Source organism: Trematosphaeria pertusa (assembly GCF_010094035.1).
Source record: "Trematosphaeria pertusa strain CBS 122368 unplaced genomic scaffold BU26scaffold_6, whole genome shotgun sequence".
Taxonomy (NCBI): Eukaryota; Fungi; Ascomycota; class Dothideomycetes; order Pleosporales; family Trematosphaeriaceae; genus Trematosphaeria; species Trematosphaeria pertusa.
The window spans coordinates 1,771,131-1,790,582 of record NW_022987217.1 but is presented as its reverse complement, the minus strand read 5'-3'; the positions used below and the strand labels follow the sequence as shown (position 1 = coordinate 1,790,582).

The 19,452-nt window shown below is 54.5% G+C and overlaps 8 protein-coding genes across 8 annotated transcripts; 2 read left to right on the top strand and 6 right to left on the bottom strand.

The window, feature by feature from the left end:
• The first annotated feature begins 579 nt into the window (after window positions 1–579).
• Window positions 580–2,232, top strand: BU26DRAFT_518638 (Flavocytochrome c). Its single transcript, XM_033828863.1, has one exon. The coding sequence runs from the start codon at window positions 770–772 to the stop codon at window positions 2,174–2,176; it is 1,407 nt and encodes a 468-aa protein (XP_033685224.1). The 5' UTR covers window positions 580–769; the 3' UTR covers window positions 2,177–2,232.
• A 40-nt stretch (window positions 2,233–2,272) lies between these two features.
• Window positions 2,273–3,649, bottom strand: BU26DRAFT_540083 (DUF1769-domain-containing protein; the record flags this gene model as incomplete). The annotated part of the gene is made up of 2 exons (XM_033831533.1): window positions 2,273–2,453; window positions 2,508–3,649. 2 exons carry the CDS (start codon window positions 3,647–3,649, stop codon window positions 2,354–2,356), a joined length of 1,242 nt encoding a protein of 413 aa, XP_033685223.1. The 3' UTR covers window positions 2,273–2,353.
• A 2,369-nt stretch (window positions 3,650–6,018) lies between these two features.
• On the bottom strand, window positions 6,019–8,308 carry BU26DRAFT_297265 (uncharacterized protein). Its single transcript, XM_033821730.1, has one exon. The coding sequence runs from the start codon at window positions 7,949–7,951 to the stop codon at window positions 6,137–6,139; it is 1,815 nt and encodes a 604-aa protein (XP_033685222.1). The 5' UTR covers window positions 7,952–8,308; the 3' UTR covers window positions 6,019–6,136.
• On the bottom strand, window positions 8,308–10,907 carry BU26DRAFT_297237 (uncharacterized protein). Its single transcript, XM_033821729.1, has 3 exons — window positions 10,669–10,907; window positions 10,190–10,616; window positions 8,308–10,142 (listed from the first exon to the last, which is right to left on the bottom strand). Exons 1-3 carry the CDS (start codon window positions 10,732–10,734, stop codon window positions 8,665–8,667), a joined length of 1,971 nt encoding a protein of 656 aa, XP_033685221.1. The 5' UTR covers window positions 10,735–10,907; the 3' UTR covers window positions 8,308–8,664.
• A 1,980-nt stretch (window positions 10,908–12,887) lies between these two features.
• Window positions 12,888–13,354, bottom strand: BU26DRAFT_504586 (uncharacterized protein; the record flags this gene model as incomplete). The annotated part of the gene is made up of 2 exons (XM_033826783.1): window positions 12,888–13,087; window positions 13,138–13,354. The coding sequence occupies 2 exons, from the start codon at window positions 13,352–13,354 to the stop codon at window positions 12,888–12,890; spliced, it is 417 nt and encodes a 138-aa protein (XP_033685220.1).
• Window positions 13,355–13,643: 289 nt separating this feature from the next.
• On the top strand, window positions 13,644–14,265 carry BU26DRAFT_297218 (uncharacterized protein). Its single transcript, XM_033821728.1, has 2 exons — window positions 13,644–14,013; window positions 14,061–14,265. Exons 1-2 carry the CDS (start codon window positions 13,859–13,861, stop codon window positions 14,203–14,205), a joined length of 300 nt encoding a protein of 99 aa, XP_033685219.1. The 5' UTR covers window positions 13,644–13,858; the 3' UTR covers window positions 14,206–14,265.
• Window positions 14,266–15,247: 982 nt separating this feature from the next.
• BU26DRAFT_564091 (uncharacterized protein) lies at window positions 15,248–15,717 on the bottom strand (the record flags this gene model as incomplete). The annotated part of the gene is made up of 2 exons (XM_033833250.1): window positions 15,248–15,465; window positions 15,519–15,717. 2 exons carry the CDS (start codon window positions 15,715–15,717, stop codon window positions 15,248–15,250), a joined length of 417 nt encoding a protein of 138 aa, XP_033685218.1.
• Window positions 15,718–16,928: 1,211 nt separating this feature from the next.
• Window positions 16,929–17,771, bottom strand: BU26DRAFT_518634 (uncharacterized protein). The gene is made up of 2 exons (XM_033828862.1): window positions 17,433–17,771; window positions 16,929–17,374 (listed from the first exon to the last, which is right to left on the bottom strand). Exons 1-2 carry the CDS (start codon window positions 17,623–17,625, stop codon window positions 17,160–17,162), a joined length of 408 nt encoding a protein of 135 aa, XP_033685217.1. The 5' UTR covers window positions 17,626–17,771; the 3' UTR covers window positions 16,929–17,159.
• Between the last annotated feature and the right edge of the window lie 1,681 nt (window positions 17,772–19,452).

Genomic DNA, 19,452 nt, shown 5'->3' with positions numbered 1-19,452 from the left:
GGATGTCAATAGCCCGATAGACGAGCGCTGGCTTTAGCGAGCGAAAAGAGCGCATTCTGACGTCTTTACTGGATATGTGCGTGGCCATGGAAGCTGCTGTTCCGAGAGCGATCTGTCATCGGAAGCGCACTGCTTGACGGGTAAGTGCTGGCACCTGTACGACGCCGCGAGACGTGCAGAGCGCCAGAGATCGGACAAGTCGACTGGAACTGCTGTTCTCAGAGGCCGAGCGAGTATTCTTGCCGCCGGAATCTGTGTGGAGAATCTGTGGAAGCAGAGCGCGTGTCAGGATGGACGACGTGGGTTTCAGCAGCCTCGCGGTCGCTCTGGCGGCACGTGCTCGCGCTAGCAATATGCGCTAGCCCTTATGGGACAAGCGCACACACGTGCCTTCGCGGACGAGACGTGCGGGGCAACCCAAGACTACACGTTCATGATGAGTGAACCAGCGCGTGCAGATACGATGATAAACTCACAGAAACATTCGTGTCCCTCTTGGCGACCCCTATCATGGAAGACGTACTCCGCACGCTGAGCCTTCGCTGCCTGAGCTTCATCTGATCAGCGGCGTGACCGTGGCCTGACTTTGGCTTGACGACCTCGGAATGCTTACATCTCCAACACCGACTAACACGACTTCAGGATACATATTCCATCGATTCTTCTGCCCCTGATGAGAATGAGCCGGACGCGGATACTAACGCTTTTCTCGCTTGGCTGCTTTGGACTCTTGACAGCTTACCTTTACGCTCGTCTTCCGTCTACCGAGATGCCGCCCTCGACGCCACCACAGACCACCGCCATAATCGTAGGCTCAGGCCTCGCAGGGCTCTCCGCAGCCAGCCAGCTGGTAGCCCACAATGTGCCTGTTCGGCTTCTCGAACGCGCAGCAAAACCCGGTGGGAACTCCATCAAGGCCTCCTCCGGCATCAACGGTGCACCAACAAAGTACCAACCTCCTTCCCTACACGACGATGCCTTCTACTCCGATACCGTTCATTCTGCGGGTAAAGCTATGCTCTCTTCCACCACCCACCGGGAAAAGCTCATCAGCACCTTGACAAATTCCTCCAAGGACGCCGTCGAATGGCTCGTCGAAAAGAAAGGCATCGATCTCAGCGTCGTCGCCATTTTGGGCGGCCACACCTACCCGCGCACCCACCGCGGCGCCGGGCAAACACCCCCCGGTTTCGCCATCGTAAACACGCTCCTTACCTCGCTCAAGCAATCCTCCATCTTCCACCTCCAGACTTCCTGCACCGTTACCAAAGTGCTCCAGTCCGAGCACCGCGTCACGGGCGTCGAGTATGCGTGCGAAGACGGCAAGAAGGAAGAGGTCCACGGTCCAGTTATCTTTGCAGCCGGTGGCTTCGGCGGCGATGCTGAAGGGCTACTAGCAAAATACCGCCCCGATCTCAAAGGGTATCCTTCCACGAACGACCCCCGGCCTGGCACTCAGCCCCTTCTCACAGCCGTCGGCGCGCAGCTCATCGACATGGAACTCGTCCAAGTCCACCCAACAGGCTTCGTGGACCCGGCCAATCCCTCTTCACCCCTGAAATTCCTCGCCGCCGAAGTGCTGCGAGGTGAAGGCGGTCTTCTCCTCCTAAACGGGAAGCGTTTCTTCGATGAACTAGAGACGCGGGAAAATGTGACCAAAGTCATCACAGCTACACCGCCTACTTCGACATCGCCGAAGCAGTGGACAGTTCAGCTCGTGCTGGACGAGGGTGTGTACAAGGCCGCGAAATCCCACATCGACTTCTACATCTTCAAGGGCTTGATGAAGAAAACCACCATCTCGGAGCTGGGAACCGAAGCGCTAGCATCCATTCAACAGTACGCGGATGCCGCCGCAGGGAAGGAGAAAGATCCATTCGGACGGTCGTCCTTCGCGAACTGGACGCTCACCTCACCTACCCCAGACTCCACCGTCTACGTGGGCACGGTAACCCCCGTGGTCCACTTCACCATGGGCGGCGTGCTCATAAACGAGAAAGCGGAAGTTATCCGCCAAGATGATGGCCCGATCGAGGGGCTGTGGGGCGCGGGGGAGGTCACGGGCGGTGTGCATGGTGGGAACCGGTTGGGTGGGAGTTCGCTGTTGGAATGCGTGGTGTATGGAAGGATTGCGGGCGATCAGGTTGCGCAGTATGTTGATAGCCACAAGAAGTGAGATAGTTGTAGACGATTGGATAATTAAAATTGCTTCTTGGGTATATCAGGACGGATGCCAGCCGCGTCTACTGTTCTAACAACGGTACACCGTATTATGCAACTGCTCATGCCCACTTTACTCTCATGCCTCTTAGCCTAGTCTATCCAAAACCCAGTGAGAACGATCGGCCCCTTATTACGCATGAGCCGACTTCGCCTTCAAATACTCCCCCATTTTCACCTCGTCCAGTTCATCCACCTTATCATCTAACGTCTTCCTTGGCTCCTTCCTCTTCCTTTCCGGACTCGTACTCTTGCTACTCGGCTCCGAGCTCGACATGCTCGCTGACCTGCCAAAGCCCAGTGCCGCAAATCCTGAGTAGATCGAATTCGCCAGCATCGATGCGGTTGTAGCTCTCTCTGCCCTCGTCTCGCGGTCCGCATCCTCAACATCCGATTCAGGAGCTGAAGACGACGGAGTCGACCGAGAAGAAGCCGCAGGTGTCTCGTTGGAAGAGGACGTTTGCGGCCGTGAGAGCGATTCAGGCGTTTCTGACCCGCTAGGCGTAGACTGTGCCTCCCTCTCATCCATCCGGTCCCGCTTTTCCAATACATCCTCGAGCTTCTGTCCGTACAGCAACGTGAAGATAACAACGAACAGCACCTCCTCCGTGCTTCTATTCTTAAGCACAAACCGCAGCTGGTGCGTCTTATCGTCGATATAGCGCACCACCGAAATCGAGAACCCGGGTATCCTGAGCGCGAAGTTCGCGAAGTCCAGATACGGGTTGAAGAAATCTGCCTGGTACATTCTCCCAGCTTCAAAAGTGAAGTTCTCCAGCTTGTTGGGGCTGAGGAAGTTTTTCCGCCGCTTGGACGTCTTGGCGGGGATTTGCTGGTCCGCGCGGATGCGCTGCCCGCTGCCGTCGGCGCCTTCCTCGATCACGCCGCGGAAGTCGGAGTCGTGGACTGCGAGCTGCTCGTCTGGGGACGCCTCGGAGGTGTGCTCGCCGATCCGGAAGGAGAAGAACGAGGAGAGGCCTGGGCCGTAGAGATACGGCTTGTCTGAGTACGGGTCCGAGTAGATGCCTGGGTCTAGGATGGTGGTGACGATCTTCATCGCGTAGCGAAACCCGGGCGGTAATCTATCTTTTATCGAGTGGTCGAAGTCGAATCCCGTGACGAGGTCGTTGCCCTTGATATCCTTCTTTGGGATGAAGGAGAAGCCTATGGAATAGCGATCCGACGTGTGCAGGGGGTGTTCGAAGTAATTGGAGGTGGAGGGTGATCCGCGGGGTAGACCGTGGTAGTCGCGTATCCGGACTTTGAGCCAGCATGTCATGACATCGTTTTCGATCATGTGGGCATCTGTGCCGTTGACTGTGACTTCCCGGTGTGTCGATGTGTCGTAGGAGGGTCCGGCGGTTACTTGGAGGAGATATTTGTCGCGGGCGGCTGGGTCAACGACGCCGCCGGATTCTGGACGCGCCATTGCGAGGTATTGGAGGGTTGTGTGAGGGAGACAGATTACAGCGCAACGAGGAGAGACAAAGAAAGAGCAGAAGACTGGAGCGGGCAGGAATTGGTGTGGATAATGCAGGAACGCACGCAGATCACGATTCGCATGTGAAGACGGAATGCATGTGCCCCGGTGACAGGAATGTTCGTGGCGGAATGCCCAGAGTTCAAAAGTGTTGGCAGTAAATACACAAACTACCAAAAGCTGTCGACCGCCCAAGGTATATCAGGGGCGGCCGTCCTGGTTCGCGGTAAGCGCCGCATGTCTGCAGTCGGAAACAAGCTCTGTCTTGGGTGGGTTTCGGAATCAGTGATGATGGATGACGACAAGGATTGTGGCGCCGGCCAATAGGAAGAGGGTGCTGTACGACCGGCGAGGACAGCATTGGATAGACGATTTTATTTTTCTAGGCTTTTGGGGCGGTGGCTGTGTCTAGCGCAGGCATGTCTTAGATAGAGAACGGTCGTTCTTTCAATGGGTTATACGAGGGGCTAATGGGTGGCGTAAGCGTGGCTGGGTAGATCTTCGACGGGAACAAAGGTTTTTCCGTCCTACTGTACGGCGCAATTTTGTCACTTGCGGCCGCAAGACGTTGCGCGTAACGACGACGGGTATGTGGCGTCGGGCAGAATGCATCAACTCAGCCCCCAGCAGACGCGTCGTCCAGGTAAGCATTCTAACCCGCCACCGCCTCACAAGTCAACTTCAGCCCAGCCAAAAAGGAGTGGCATTGCTATACCACCTTCTGTACTCCGGAACAATGGCCTCTTCAATCCGCCCTTCCTTTAGTGGCACAACTTACGCTTCTCGACAGGTAGCTCCACCATCATCGCTCTCTGGCATTTCATCCTCAAAAGCCCGCCCTGAATACTCCGGGAACCAATCTAGTGGGCTACTCTCACCACAGTTCAAGCCCGGTGGATTGCATACGCCATGCACAACGCATTGGCACGGTGGCCTCCCGTTCGGAAATCTTACCCTACTTTTCAACCTGGGGAACAGGCCATTTGCGTAGTACCTATTCCACAACTTTCTCCGTAAATCCGGATATATCGTTTCAAGGTACTTTTCCAGCGCATCTGGATCGGGATCCCGCTTTGCTAACTGCATGCTTCGGGCGTCGAAGCCCCGGTGACAGAATACATATGAGTAGAAGTTGAACAGCTGCCACCGCTCCCAGGGAGTCGATGCGTGAAATCCGTAGTCACCATCCGACTCTAGGCTGAGGTGTGGTTCATACTTTGGGTGGCAATAGCCTGGAGTTTGGACCTTGAAACAGGGACAGAATCGTCCGGATAACGTATGGCTAACCTCAGCCATGAGCCGATATATTCCTAGGTCCTCGATCTCGGGCCCGTGAGGGTCGATGCCGTCGGATACTAATTGAGCGATACCGATTCCCTGGCGCTTCATCAGACTCAATAGGGTTCGGCTCTCCCAAGCTTGAGCAATGTCCTTGAGAGAAGCACCTCTTTCGGCGACGGCGAGGAATGCTCTGCGCAAGCTGTCCCGCTGGGCAACACTCCTGCAGAAACAGAAGCCGAAACCGATCCATTGGGCACTGTAGACATCTGGGTGGTTGTTAAAATCCCGGCAAAGGATCGTATACAAGCGAAAGACTCTCCTCTCCGCATTAGAAAGAGGTTTCCGTTCACTAGCCTCAGCGTCTATGTGGAGGACATCATACGCGGCACACATGGCCGTGAGTTGTGTCTGGTACTCCTCGTTCTGACTAGGAATGGGAAACCGGGTTGGCATCTGCCGCATGGACAGGAACCACTTCATGCAGCCAGCATCGACGTCCAGACCAAGGCCTTGACGAATCCGGACCCACCACTCCATGAAAGAGCCGAGATCACCGCTGGCCAGCTCCTTCTGGAGAGTAACGGGGCCGCATCTCTCTATGAGATGTCGATAGAGACACAAGAGACCGCCGGCTTCGTCTTGCGTCTCGCAAGCATTGAATCCAAAGGTCTTGCAGATATGGTCGTCGGCAAGCAGTGCCTTGAGTACACGCTCAGAGTACTCATTCGAAGGTGCTGCTTCAACCTTAGTGCGCGCACGGAACCAATGTCGCACGTAAATTCTGAGGGTGTCTATGTCGTTCGGTCGACCGGGCACACGACACACGAACAGGTGATCCTTCCACGCTCTTTTTTGGCAGAGCTTGGAGCAATACGGCGTCTTGCAGGCAGCGCAACGTCTCAAGGCGCGCTGCTTGCATCTCCTGCACGTGACGGCGGATCCGAGAGGCTTGCTGGGCGGCATCTGGTCGAGGGCTTCGAGTCCAGCCTTTTCTCGCAAATGCTCCAGATGTATTCTCTCGGCTTTTTCCTTTCGCATGGCTTTGCCCCCTCCTTCTCCCATTATCATGGCGAATTCGGGCTTGCCTGGGACGGGCATAACGCAGATCGCGTCGTCGAATACCGTATGCATCATCATGGTCTGGCTTTACTCTTGTTAGTGGAAGTCATTTAGAAAAGAGCAGGACAGTACAACACCGTACCGTAAAGGAAGCATCGACTCCTCCAGCTTCGCAACTTCTTCCTCAAGCATCTCCTTTGCCGTGGACAAGTCCGCTGTTGACTGTGCCCGCTGTGGGCTCGACGTCGCGGTTTTATTTCCGGAAAACGATTCTCGAAGCGCTAACTTCAAGCACATGAAGAGCCTTTCCGTGGCCAGGTGAAGCGGCGAATTCTCAGTGTTCGTCGGCGGGACAGCCCATCGATTCATAAACGCCCCATGCGTCCCCCGGAATCGAAAGCGTCGACAAGCCAGGAGGAAACAGCAGCAAAGATAACAGCACAGCTTACTGCATCCGATATACAGGTGCTCCGTCCAACCATCTGACGCGAATCCAAGGACTGTCTCCCGGAAGAAAAGCACTTGGATTTCGGCATGCACGTGGCGCTGTTCCCTTCGTAGCACGTCGTACCGTGCACTCTTTTCAGGCGTGTCCAGCTCCAATCTTAGGTCATGACTTGAGATCGGAACTTGTAATCGCGCCGCCGCCTCCAACGGGCTCATCTGCTCCACCACCTGTCCGGGTGCGCGAATCGATATTCTGTTCCAGGGTACGGGAATACAAGTGATAGACTTCAGCGCGGGAATCCGTTCAGCAGCTTCCACGAAAACAGCAACACTGTAATGGATCCGACACAGGAACAGCAGCGCCCTCTCTGCCATACCGCGCGCTTTCGGCATCGGGAACATGCCGCTCAGGGAGGTCCGGAAAGCGGATCTCGTCCTCACCCCTCTCCAGAGGCGATACGTGCTCGACATCAGCCTTGCCAAAGCCGCAGACGACGCCAGCTCTTCTGCGACCGGATCCGCACACAGCGCTCGGAGGTCAGTCTCGAGAGCGGCGATGTCGGCACTGATGCCCTGGAGTGTCTCTCCGCTATGAGCAGCGTTAGAAAATTGCTCCATGTTCTCGACTGGGCCCCGGACAATCGTGTACCGCAGCCCATGGTCGTCTTCCCACTCGAGGGTCCCAGATACTGGCACCCTATCCAGCTCGACCTTGCACAGCGATGCCGCTCTTGGAGGACGTCGTTCAGCCCTCTCCACACCCTGCATCCGAAACGCCTCCCTCAGCCTCCCCACATACGCCTCAATCCTCGGCCTCTGATGCTCCCTCACCAATCTCTCCATCCCCTCCCTCTGCCCCCCGTCCGTCCCGCCACTCCGCGCAATCCCCTCCACCGCTCTCTTCCAACCCTCCAAAAACACCCGATCCACCGCATCAAGCCCCTCGTTCTTCGCGCACACAATCTCAGCCCTTTCCTCCGCCGCATGCACGCGCATCATCGCAGCGCACACGTGCTTCGCGTCCAGCCCGCGGGTCCTGGGATCGGCTTTCTTAGGATCAGATTTATAGCGCGCGAGAGTCTCGGCGAGGCGGTCGAGCAGTTTGTCTTGGAGCAGGGAAAGAGCTTCTTTTTCTGCGGATTCTGGGGGGAGGTCGTAGGTGTTTAGATCTTCTAGATCGACTTCTTCGTCATCTTCGTTTTCGGGCTCTTCGGAAGCAGGCGGACTGCTGCCGTCCTCCTCCGTTGGGATATTGAAGTTACCCGCTGCGCAGTCTGCATCTGGGCGGTTGTCGCTATTGGGGTTTTCTTCGGCCGGGTGCGCGTGCGGGAGAGGTGGATTGAGCAAGGCTAGCAGGCTGATTGCATCGGCGAGATGTGTATGGAGAGAATCCTGGTCGTTTTCCTTTGGCGGCTCGTGGGATTGCTCTCTGGCTTTACGCCTTCGGTTTCTTCGCTTCCCCATGTCGAACTATCATAGCGGCAGATGAAGCGGCGAGAATACGGACTGAGTTGCGATGCGATGGTTCCTCTTGCATAAGGCTGGACACACGTACACGTACGATAGGCGCTCTTGGCATGCATATCCCCCTCCTTTGTGTCACCATCTCGAAGTCGTCAACCCTGCTCTTGGATGGGGCTCTCATAGCCCATGAACCGCACACGTACGCGTTATTGAGATATAATCGTCAAGAATCACCGAGGCTTAGGCCGCAAATGTTGAAGCTTCCATACTACTCGATTCAATGTAGACATCCGTAGTATATCGTACACAAATCCCTCCCAGGGGCAGTGCTCCCTTCCACTGCTCCTCGCGAGCTAGATCACCAATCTTCTAAAATACTTTCATTCCCAAACCATCCAGAAATAGGCCCCCCAAGCAGCAGCGGTAGCGAATGGACGTCCGAGACCAGCGGCGTGGGTATCTCGAACAAATAGTAAAATCATCATCAAACCCTCCCAGAGCAACTTCATGAGAGCCTCGTGCAGTAGATAAAATGTTAGGTAAAAAGGGTGGGTCCTCTGTATCCAACAAAGAGAGAAGCGAACGCCGTTGAATGCATAATGCAAGGAAATAATCGAAAAATTGCAGTCGTGGTATTGATCATGATGAGGAAAAAGTGGTCTGCCAGCTATACCTTCTGCTCGGTATGTGGAGTCGAAATCGCCAATAAAGGCTTAATAACCGTCGTACCTTGGAGGCGACGTGGTGTTACTCCTGAACGAAGGTTCAGGTCCCCATCCGGGCTGCCTAAGGGGGGCGGTAGCGCTACGTTGTTGAGGCATAGGGCCATTCATGCCTCGGTTGGGAAGAGGTTGTGAAGCCTCACGCCGCTGAATGGCTGACTGCAATGTTGCAGGTAGCCCGGCGCGAGGGTTCGATGGAGGTGCAGTCCCGGCTCGCGAAGGCGGCCCCGAGCTCTGCGAAAAGGCGGGAGATCCGGGTCGGAGAGTATTGGGTAGCTGGGGCTGACGGTAACCGTTCGGGCCGTTGGAGGTAGGGTAGTACTGTTGCGAACCGTTGTCGGAAGGTGTAATGTCAACGGGAGACATTTCGTAGGATGGCCCCCTTGCCGGCACACGATTATCAAAAGGTGAGAATGTGGGCCCAAGAGGTGACGCGCCAGGGCGGCGGTTTGGATAGGGTGCTATGCCTTGCGCAGGCGATGGGCCGCGGACATCGTTGGGCAAGGGCGAGATCAACTGCGGCGCTGGGGAGGCTCTGCCGTTATAGGTGGTGTCGACCGGAGGCAGCACGCTCCGGGAAGGTCGGGGAGATGTAGGCATTCCCTGTGTCATTGGCGAGTATGGTCGTCCAGACAGCCCATTTGCTTGTGGCCGAGAGCCGGATGGTCCGTTGAAGTAGTCGGTGTTGCGATCTAAGGGCGGCATTGGAGGAGCGGGAGAGGACATGCCCATATCACCTGCCTGGCTTAGAAGTGGTGCGTTCGAGCCAAAACTCGCAGTGGAGTAGTTGGTTCCCTGGGTGTCTGATCGGCTCGGGATTGGCCTCTCGCTCAACGACGGTAGAGATGGCTTCATTCCCAACGTTCTTGTTGTGTTCATAGTGTTGGTCCGGGAGGGTGCATTGGCGGAGTATGGAGGTAGCGTGGTCGTGGTACTCAATGTGTCGGATCGAGCTATAGAGAAGACAGAGGAGGCATCATCGTCTTTTCCGCCGAGCTTGGGCAGCGTAGGCATTCGGTGGGTGCCCTCGCTGTCACCCTTCTTCATTCCCATGCGCTCTTCTTTCCGGCGCTTCATGTCCTGCTTCTCCAGAGCCTTCTTGATCTTCTTGCCCACAATGCGCTCAAGACGAGTCTCAATCTTTCGGCGGCAGTATTGGGTGAGGCTGCCGTCCGACTTGGAGACACCGTGCCATAGAAAAAGGTAGAAAATGACCGAGAGGAGGAGCGAGAGAGCGGCAATAACCCAGATGACCAGGGAAAACAACATAGTGAAGTAAATGACGGTTTCCTGTTTGTTGCCGGTTTTGGCCATGGTCTCGATGTTCATGAAAAATTGCGCAGCGGGCGAGACATCTTTTGGGGCTGCATGCTCTCCGACGGGGATGATCTGGGCTTCGACGACGGCCCAGAGCGTCAATGCATTGATGACGATTCTGGGACCTTGGGCAAGGACGATGATCAGAGCACCTGCGAAGCTTAGAAAACGTTATTGCAGCAGCGTTGACGGGCGGTACCTTTGAACTGGAAGTAGACAAAGAGCGCGATGTAATCCTTGCCCTTCTTACTTTTGGTCAGTTCGGCGAAGACCAAGAATCGCCGCCATCCTTGACCCTCCTTCGTCAACCGCATACTCTGCCAAATGGCCGCAAGGGGTTCGAGGTAGCACTCAGCTACACCGCCTGACTTTATGACGCGGACCGCTCTAATCCATCGGTAGATCAGGAAAAGGTAGGAAATGATGATGCAGACGGCGAAGATCCACTTGGCGACATCGAAGCTGACCTTGGGACGCACTTGGCTCGACCATTTGTTGAAGGCGAGCAGATTGACGGCGGTGAAGGCATCGGCAGCGTAGACGGCGCCGGAGATGAGGACGAGCATCCACAACCAAACGTACGAGAAGGGCGTCAGGCACGACGTCGCCTTGAAGTCAGAGAGTGTCTATCAAAGTCAGCATCCGATCCTGCTCCTGCGATTGTGACGTTCTACGTACGATGTAGTCCCACTTCTGCTGCTCGGTGACGGTGAGCCCCTTCTCGCGGTCGCCGCAGCACCCCATTGCTGCAGGCCGGTATTACTATGTACAAATCCGCTCAACGGTATCGTGGATTCCAGCCCAGCTGTGGTGTAACGAGTGACTGGAGCTATTGTGCTGACATCGAGTCGCGCTCAGGAAACGGCAATGGGGCGAGGAAGGAGCGTGGTGGTGGTGGTGGTGGTGACAGGCCCGCTGCACACCACTGGCAAGCGGATCAAAAGAGCGACAGGGAAGGCGCTTTAGACGGAGAATGCGGGTGGAGACAGGAGGCTGAAAGCTGGGGCAGGTCGTCCGACGGGTCCGGTATGCTAGCAGGAGACTCTGCGCATGACGCGGGAGACGGATGGGGCACGTCGTGTTTGAGGCGCTCAATGCCGGAAATGTTTCGACAGCGGATGGACGGCACCCGGGTGCGTCGGGCGATATATGTATACGAACAATTGACGCTGCTGGCGTGGTGTTGTCCCTATTGTGGTCGCTGCGGTGAATGCGACTACCGCTGGAGGACAATTGGACTGCGGCGGAGGTGTAAGGAGAGGCAGGCGCGACGGTGCGGCCCGAGGACGGCGCAAGACGTACGGTGTGCGAATGGCGCAAAGGAGAGACTGGAAGTGAATGCAGGGCTGGCGTCTACGTGTTCGACGAGGTCGCAAAGGCGGACACGAGTGGTGAGAGGGAGCGGATGGAGAACGACAACGACGACGACTCCCTTTGCGGTTCGGTGGTGGCTGTCGCTCCTGCCCGTTGTGCTCAGCGGCTGCCCGAATTTCCGTGCTCCGCGTTTGAGACGGCCCCGCCGGCCAATGGCGCGCCGCAGAGTGGTCCTCGCTTGCTTCAGCGTTCCCAAAAGGGAAGCTGGCTAACCTGTTCCTTCCGCAGCCTCGCTCCATATCCCTGAGATAGATTGCTGGAATTATTCTACAGACGGGCCTATCAAGGGCTTGACAGCCTCGCTGTCGCCGCACTCCAGCAGCAACCATCTCCCTCTTTTGGCACCAACACCATCATCCTCGAGGCTCAGCGATGACAGCCCTATTCTTGTGACGGTCTGCAGGTGTTCCGTAGCACGAGCGCCTCCTGCATAGCTGTGCTACCCAGAACGGTTGTGCCACGTTCCATGTCTGAGGCATGAAGATCTCACCTCGAACGACAACACCACACATCTCCTGAGTGCGCGGCTCCCTTCCAGAAGCATAATCGTCCTATTCCACTATGGGATCATGCCGTCATCATGGATTCGCACGCTCTTCATGCCTCGAGGGCCGTCTTCCTACGAATAGGTCCCAGGCGTCACCCATAGCTCCGAAGGAAGCGCGAGAATTTAATATGTTCTTGCTGTGTTGGCATACAAAAGCTCGCAGTAAGCGGGCTCCTGTAGGAATGTGTCAATACTCTTCTGCCATCTAGAGCCTTTCATTATCACTAACATCTATCACAAGAAACGACTATAGGAACGCTTAAATAGCCTCGTCAGCTGGGTGAAACGCCAATCTGCCCTGTTCTGCGCAATAGTCCGAGAGAGCGCCGGAGTATTTCAACGGTTGCTTGGACTATTCTCGGATATCGGCAGCGTGATGCATAACCATGGGTCATCATATTGAAAGCGACCGTCTGCGGAATGATGGACACCAAGCTGCAAGCAGGCCGAGGCTTGTTTCTAATCAATCATTTGCTGCAGGGCGAAGAGGAGATCATGAAGCTGCAGAAGCTTTTTACGGAGATTTTCACGATCGGTAGGAACAGGCAGGCCCTCACTGCTCTCTCCATCATGATATTCCTTCAACAGTTCTGCGGTAAGTACGCTGCAGATGTCTCCTCAGTATTGCGCTCTAGAGTTTAGCGGCATATCTCACTCAATGCTGCTCTTCGTGTGCTACATATATTCGAAGGCCTATTCTATCCCTCCTCGCTTACGCCAAGCAGACGTGTGTCCATGTCTTCTCTCAATTGTCTCTGAGCGGCGACCTGCTTCAGCGATTAGACGGTATATGGGGCAGAGCATGTTCAAGCTCACGTCTTTTTGAATTATTCGTTTTAACTACGATTTCCGCTACGGGCAGTGGCTAACATCCACTAGAGCGTCCGAATGAATCGCACGCGAGCTTCCGCCATCAGACATTACCATACACCACGCTGAGTCTGCCTTCAGTACCTTGCGTCTATGCTCACTTTCCTTATACCGATGCTGTGCCGGCACTTGGTGCGACGCAAGCATGGAGCGCGCTTTGATCCTGCTGAGGCTCATTCTCGATTTCGACCAGCTCAACCCCGTCTCTCGTTCTCTCCATCGGGGTCAGAGTATCCCCACTCATCCCGGAGTCGACTCTCTCGTTAATGTTGCTTTCCGTCTGTGCGTCTAAGCCGCCATCTTCTCCTGCACAAGTCGTCAGGATCTTCATTTTCACGGGAACTGGTGACACGTACCGCGCCTCTGTTCATTTCTCTTGTTCTTCATTCTTTGGTGCAGGAAGTGGAGGCATGCCACAACCAAGGATGCGGCAGCTAGAAAGATAGTAACCGTGTTGAAGAGGAGGGATTGCAGTCTTGGCTCTTCAGCTTGAGGCATGGCATTGGCTGGCCATTGTGCAGCATGGCTGACATTGGTCTCCTGAAGGACATTGGTCTCCTGAAGGACAGGCATGGCTGAACACCGCTATAGAAAGCTTTAGAGGGAGATGGACGACGCAAGGTTGGGAACGTTCGGATGCGGGAGCTATAGGATCTTATACGCGCGTTTTGCAAGCCAGAACAAGCACTGTCAACCGTTGCACCAACGCAAGAGTCGCATGCGAGCTGCACATTCTGGACCTGCACGTCCTGGAGCTGCACGTCCTGGAGCTACACTCAGGCCTCACAAGACCCTCAGACGAATCGGATGCTGATCTTGGAGGGGAAGAGTACCAGACAAATCGGACGTGCAGATGCTTAATGAACAACGTCAAGGAACGTGGTGCTCAAGGAACGTGGCGCTGTACCTCGTTGCCTTCTTTGCGCCCAACAGACCAGATTCCGGTAAGGAAAATTCCGCGCAATGAATCATTCGCATGCAGGTCGACGAACAGCGACTCATTTCTAGATCAAGCCCCGCCGCAACATCTCACCTCGCAATCAGGCTCTTTGTCCGACGACCACTACTTGTTCGCTTATGAGGTCACGCTCGCGAGGTACTTGTGACTTGTGGTCAAAAGCGGTCCAGTCGTGGTGGAGCCGTTGCCTTCTCGCTCCCATCCTGGTGTTCCAAGCCATTTTTTGTCTCAGCCTTGTGCAATCGGCGTTCATGATTCTTGGCCAGATGGCTCTGTAAGTACTGCACCTAATCGAATACATTTGCTAACATTGTCAACAAGGTGGTGTAGCTGCAACAAACCCTATCAACTGGTCCTCTCTTCTGCTGCGGAGGTGCGGCTTACGGGCTTTCCAGCAATGTCGGGCCTTCGTGGTGTAGCAACTTTAGGGCGGATACGGCCTTGGCGACCTCGGGATTACCACTAGCAAGTATTATGGCGATCATAACCCTTCAAGAACACAAAACACGTCTTCACGTCTGCTAACACGACCTTGTCGGCGCTGGGCCGGGTTTGACAGCAAGTCGGTTTCCCATTTTGTTCTGGGTCACCGCCCCTCGAACGCCATCAGCTGCTGGAGGCCCAAACCACTAGGAACGCACAGGGAACGTCCTCCTTTCCGTATGCTGATGTATTGGATGAATTGCAGAGTATTGAGACATGAGTTGATTGATTGAGAATACGAGAAATATGGTTATATATATACATGACCAGGTCACGTGAAGTAGTAACCATATACGGCAACATGATGTTACCTCGCCGATGCACGCCGGACGGGTTAGACCGTCCCCCTGGAGGTGCAATCGCTTGCGTCAGGCAGCTTTTCTTTGTCCTTGCTGGGATGTTGTGCCTAGATATCTCTGCTGCCGCACTGTGAGGGAGACTTTCCTTAGCCGGTGAATCAGAGATCGCTCACAACATCAAAACATCACAGAAGATCGCATTGTAAGGTCTCTATCTCTCACTGATTGCGTTTGGCATCGAGCGGTCTGTCTACTTGACGTCCGCTTGACGGCCGTCGCTGACCCGATCGATAAGATTTACAAGGCTGAAAAGCCGATTCTCGCTAGGGGAAGATCACGTGGATTTGAACCCGAAATGTCTTTGCTCTACCATGACTGCTCGAAGACATCGAGCTGGGATCCACACCCAGTCGATTAACAATACAATGGACGCCCCGAGAAACCTCGATAAGACTGTCTGTGGTCATGTAGACTGCGCATATAGGCTACGGGAGGTCTTGCACATGGGTGGTAATTTTGTGTGGCAGTGAACGCTGACTCATCTAAGGATACTCTCGAGGCATGCTTCATTCACAGTTAGACAATATGTCCCAGTGCTCTCGAACATCCATCTCACACATTCCAAATTCGCCCTACCACGCCCTCGCAACCCGGAGACACGGATGCCGCCGGCACCGTCCTCTCCTGTTGGTTGCAGTATCCCACCAGTTACTCTACCAACGTTCTTCAAGTCTGCCTCCCGCCCTGCGACTCTTTCTCATGGTCAATGCCACCGCCCTCTTTACCGAACGCATCGCGGCGACCCGTCCTGACATCTTCCAGCTCGACTTCCTCCGCCTCTTCCTCCCTGAGCACCAGGGTATCGGTATCGTTTGAGGATACAGTCTCGACGCGAGTCCTCTCCTGGCAGTTGTCTGTCTGCAACTCCGAAGCACGGTGCATAGCTGTATACATGATCAGACTCATTACACCCAATATGACTTCCTGTTACACATACCACGCTCGAGTTCCTTTCGTCGACTACCTTTCCTCTGATGCATATAATGACAACATGCTACAACTAACGATGCGGCAGCAAGCACGACAGTAAGAATATTGAAGAGCACAGCTTGAAGTCTTGGCTCGTCTGCCTCAGGCATGGGATTGGTTTGCCGTGAGGCGGTGTAAGTCGTATTTGTTTTTGGGAGGACAGGCATCGCTAGCAAGGCTATGGCTGGAGAATATTGTTGTGAAGAGGGAGAGATGCAAAGAAGATTGAACTGGTGCCGATGCAGAAGGCAGAGCACTTTATATTCAGACGGCCATTGTCGTCAAGGGTGTGATTGGGGGAGAGTTTGTGTATCAGAGTGTGGAGAAGCGATATGCAGGCGACAGATGGGATGAGGGTGGGAGGTATGTGGTCATAGGCAGGAGACGTGCAGATGGCGTAGTCGGGATCTATTGTCCGCCCACAAACGTAAGGGCGACGAGGCGACGGGCCACTCGGGGCGGAAGGCGTGGCCTGGATGGCACACCCAAACCCGGGACTGCCGTTCGACGACAAATTAGATGGCGACCTCGGCCGCGTTAGTTTTTTCGGTGTACCGTGGACTAAACTGATTGGGAGAGTTCACGCCCAAATTCCACACCCAAATTTCACACCCAAATGGCCTGGTAAGTGTGTGGCTTGCATGTACCTATGTGCCCCAATCTTGCGGAAGATCCGGAGAATGGGCGCCTGGACAACGTTCCCACAGCTCGATGGTTGTAGGCAAATTTGCCAGTCCACTGATTCGAAAACCTAGGAAGGACTAAGCAGCGGATGCACGCACGTCACGGAATAGCATTTTTTGATGCGATCGAGCTCATATCCTTCCAACAAGGCTGACTCCGAGTGACGCCACTTACCCCGCCGTTGGGGCGCCCGTCGGGCTTTCTCTATCCGAAAAGTCACGTGCACCTTTCAGCCTTGTCTACTGTGCCCTTGGACATCGCGAAGAGTGAACGCTTGTTCATAACGCAGCCGGTACACGTATCACTCGGACCATCCTCAATGTTACATACTGCTCTGAGCCCTATTTTGGCCGGCACAAGAGAAAACGCAATCGGTCTGCTGCCCTCCTCGAAGTCTATCAGAAGTGTCACTAAGCTCGGCTGGGATCGCTGCGAGCCCGCTCTAGACGGCCTTCTCGACAAGGAGATGCAAGATAAAGACCCATGGCTTGACGTTTGAGAGCAATATCGAACACTGGAGTTCACATTACGAGGTTCAAGCTCTGCTCCTCCCACTGGATCTCTTTTGCCGCAGGCAGAGGATCTGGAGGCTTATGGGTACGGGTTACACTCTTGGGCCGTACGTGGAAAAGGCTGTTATCAGCCTGTGCGGCCACGGAGGCAAAATAAAAGAGCTCGAAACCTTCGCAACTGTCTCGCTTATGTCGCCCTCTCAACGACAAGGCTCTCTACACGTACACCAACAAAGAGCATCAAAGATGGCTAACATACATGATGCTCGCCATTGCGTTGTCTGCAAGGTGCCACCCAGAAGCGTTCAAAGGAGACCGAAGGCAAAGACGTAATCCTCTATCTTCGCTTCACCGCCGCTGATTGGTATACCGGTCCAGTTCACGTCTGCGGTTCTCATAGCTTCCCTTTCAGCCTAAGAATCTTCAGGATCGACGAGAGTATCCATGGTGCTGTCCGAGTTGCTGAAGCCGGTCCTGATTTCTCCCAGCTCAAACCCTCCACTCAAATCCCCCGGCTGCATGGAAGCAGTTCTCGCCGATTCCGTCCCCACACTGTGCAGAACACCTGCTTCGAGCCCTTCGTCGACACCTTCCGCGGCAGCGCTGGGATTGCGTGGGTGCCCTTCATCTACGGAACTATTAGGCCTACTCTTATTGCGTAAAGTACAACATGGACCAACACTCACCCCGTTGACGTTCTACTTCTCCCTTTGCTCCCTTTCTCTGATATGCGAGGTGGAAGCATGCTACAACCAAGGAAGCAGCAGCAAGACAGACGGTGATAATGTTGAAAAGTTGGAGCTGTGGCTCCTCCTCTTCAGCAGCCGCGGCAGGCCATTGAAGGGCTAGGCTACCGTTGGTTGGAGGCAGGACAGGCATGGTACCGTACTAGTCAGAATTGGTCTTGAGAGTGTGAGAGATAATATGATGCAGGATCTGAGATCGAATGGAGGTAAATGAGAGAGACATTTTATATCAAGCAATTGCGAGGACGCCTGCTGCTCACAGACGTTCAGCCGATGGACTCGACGGTGGGTGCGCAGACGGAAGGCTGTGTCGTTCGGCGCGCGCAACCAATCAGCTACGCGTTCGACGGACGCAACCAATCAGCTACGCGTTCGGCACGCAACCAATCAGCTACGCGTTTGACGGACGCAACCAATCAGCTACGCGTTCGGCACGCAACCAATCAGCTACGCGTTCGACGGACGCAACCAATCAGCTACGCGTTCGACACACGCAACCAATCAGCTACGTGTTCACGCAACCAATCAGCTACGCGTTCGTGTCCCATCACTATCGTCCCACCGGGTTCGATACTATATGAAATTCCCTTGGCCAGCGGTCATGCAGAGTCTTCATGCAGTCATCCTCCGTCGCCCTGGATAGAGCTTGATCTCCACGGGAGTTACACCAGGGCTATGTCATACGAGCATGAGTCAGCAGTCACGACGGTAAACTATATCGCCGTGCTATAGCTCCCGCTACATATTCTCTACTAACCCTGCTAGCTGCTCCCCTCTCGTGGCTACGCTGCTATTTGTAGGTTGCTTCTCTCCCGCATTATTGACAGGGCTCATGCCCGAAATCCCAGATTAGGTTTTGTTTGAATCCCACTTCGTCTTCCGCCATTGCTTTTAATTTTCCCAAACCGCCCCGCAACAGACCGGTAATGTATCGTTCTGGCCAATAAATGCGCGGAGGAAAAAAGAAATTCGCGCGTCACCGACGTCAGCTCGGATGATGGTATCGCGAGGATTCGAAGCGAGTACCGGAAAGGTAGCCACACCTCCAGAAGGCTTCAACCCATCACCATACGAGCCCCCTGCTACCTTCATGTAACCTTCCCGACGCTTGGCGCCCGGTTAACCGGTCAAAAACCCGAATTCACTGCGGTCACGCCGCATTTGCTCATTACGCTATCCGTTGGAATTCAGCCTTGCCTCTTGTCTCTCTTTCCAAGCCCTTACTCATCTTTCTCACCACTCGGTCAAGGCACGTGGCGTCTTACTGCACAGAAGGACGGCGACTTGCAGGATCTGATAGAGCAGTCTCTTCGCTGAGTCACAATTGGCACAGGAACGCTAGGAGAGAGACGTGCGTGTGCTGGCCGAATGGCTACAACCAGGTAGCTTTTACGAACGTGTGCGAAACTGAGAAAATGACAGCAAATACGACAGAACGAAACGTCGATAACTGTCTTGTATGTTCTGCAACACCCTTTCAAAGTACGTCAGCTATATGGAGCGAAGAGTAAGAAAAAGTAGGGGTTGTGAAGCTGTGCTCTAAGCATAAGAGGGATGTCGCAACAGTGCATCGTTACGCACAACATCGTAGAACTTTCCTTGGGAACTTGTTTGATTGCACTAATTTCTTTTCTCGCACTCTTGAAAAGAATTTTAAAGGCTCTCTTGGAACTGAGTAGAACCTCTGCGGATGGGTAGTTGTCAACTGGAAATTGGGATCTTATATTGAGCGCAGGAAAAGAAACTCTCCTAGTAGAGGATGGTAAGGAGTGGATGGATAATGAATATGTTAACCCTAGGTCTGTTGAAATGGGTACAGGACTTAGCTGACACCTAGAATCTAGCTGAACAGGCCTTCGACGGCGGCACATATCTTTCTTTGCCGAAGCTCGACTGACCGCCTACCCCGAGAGATAGAGATGAGATATACGTGCAGAAGCAAGCTGAGTGGAATGTGCAC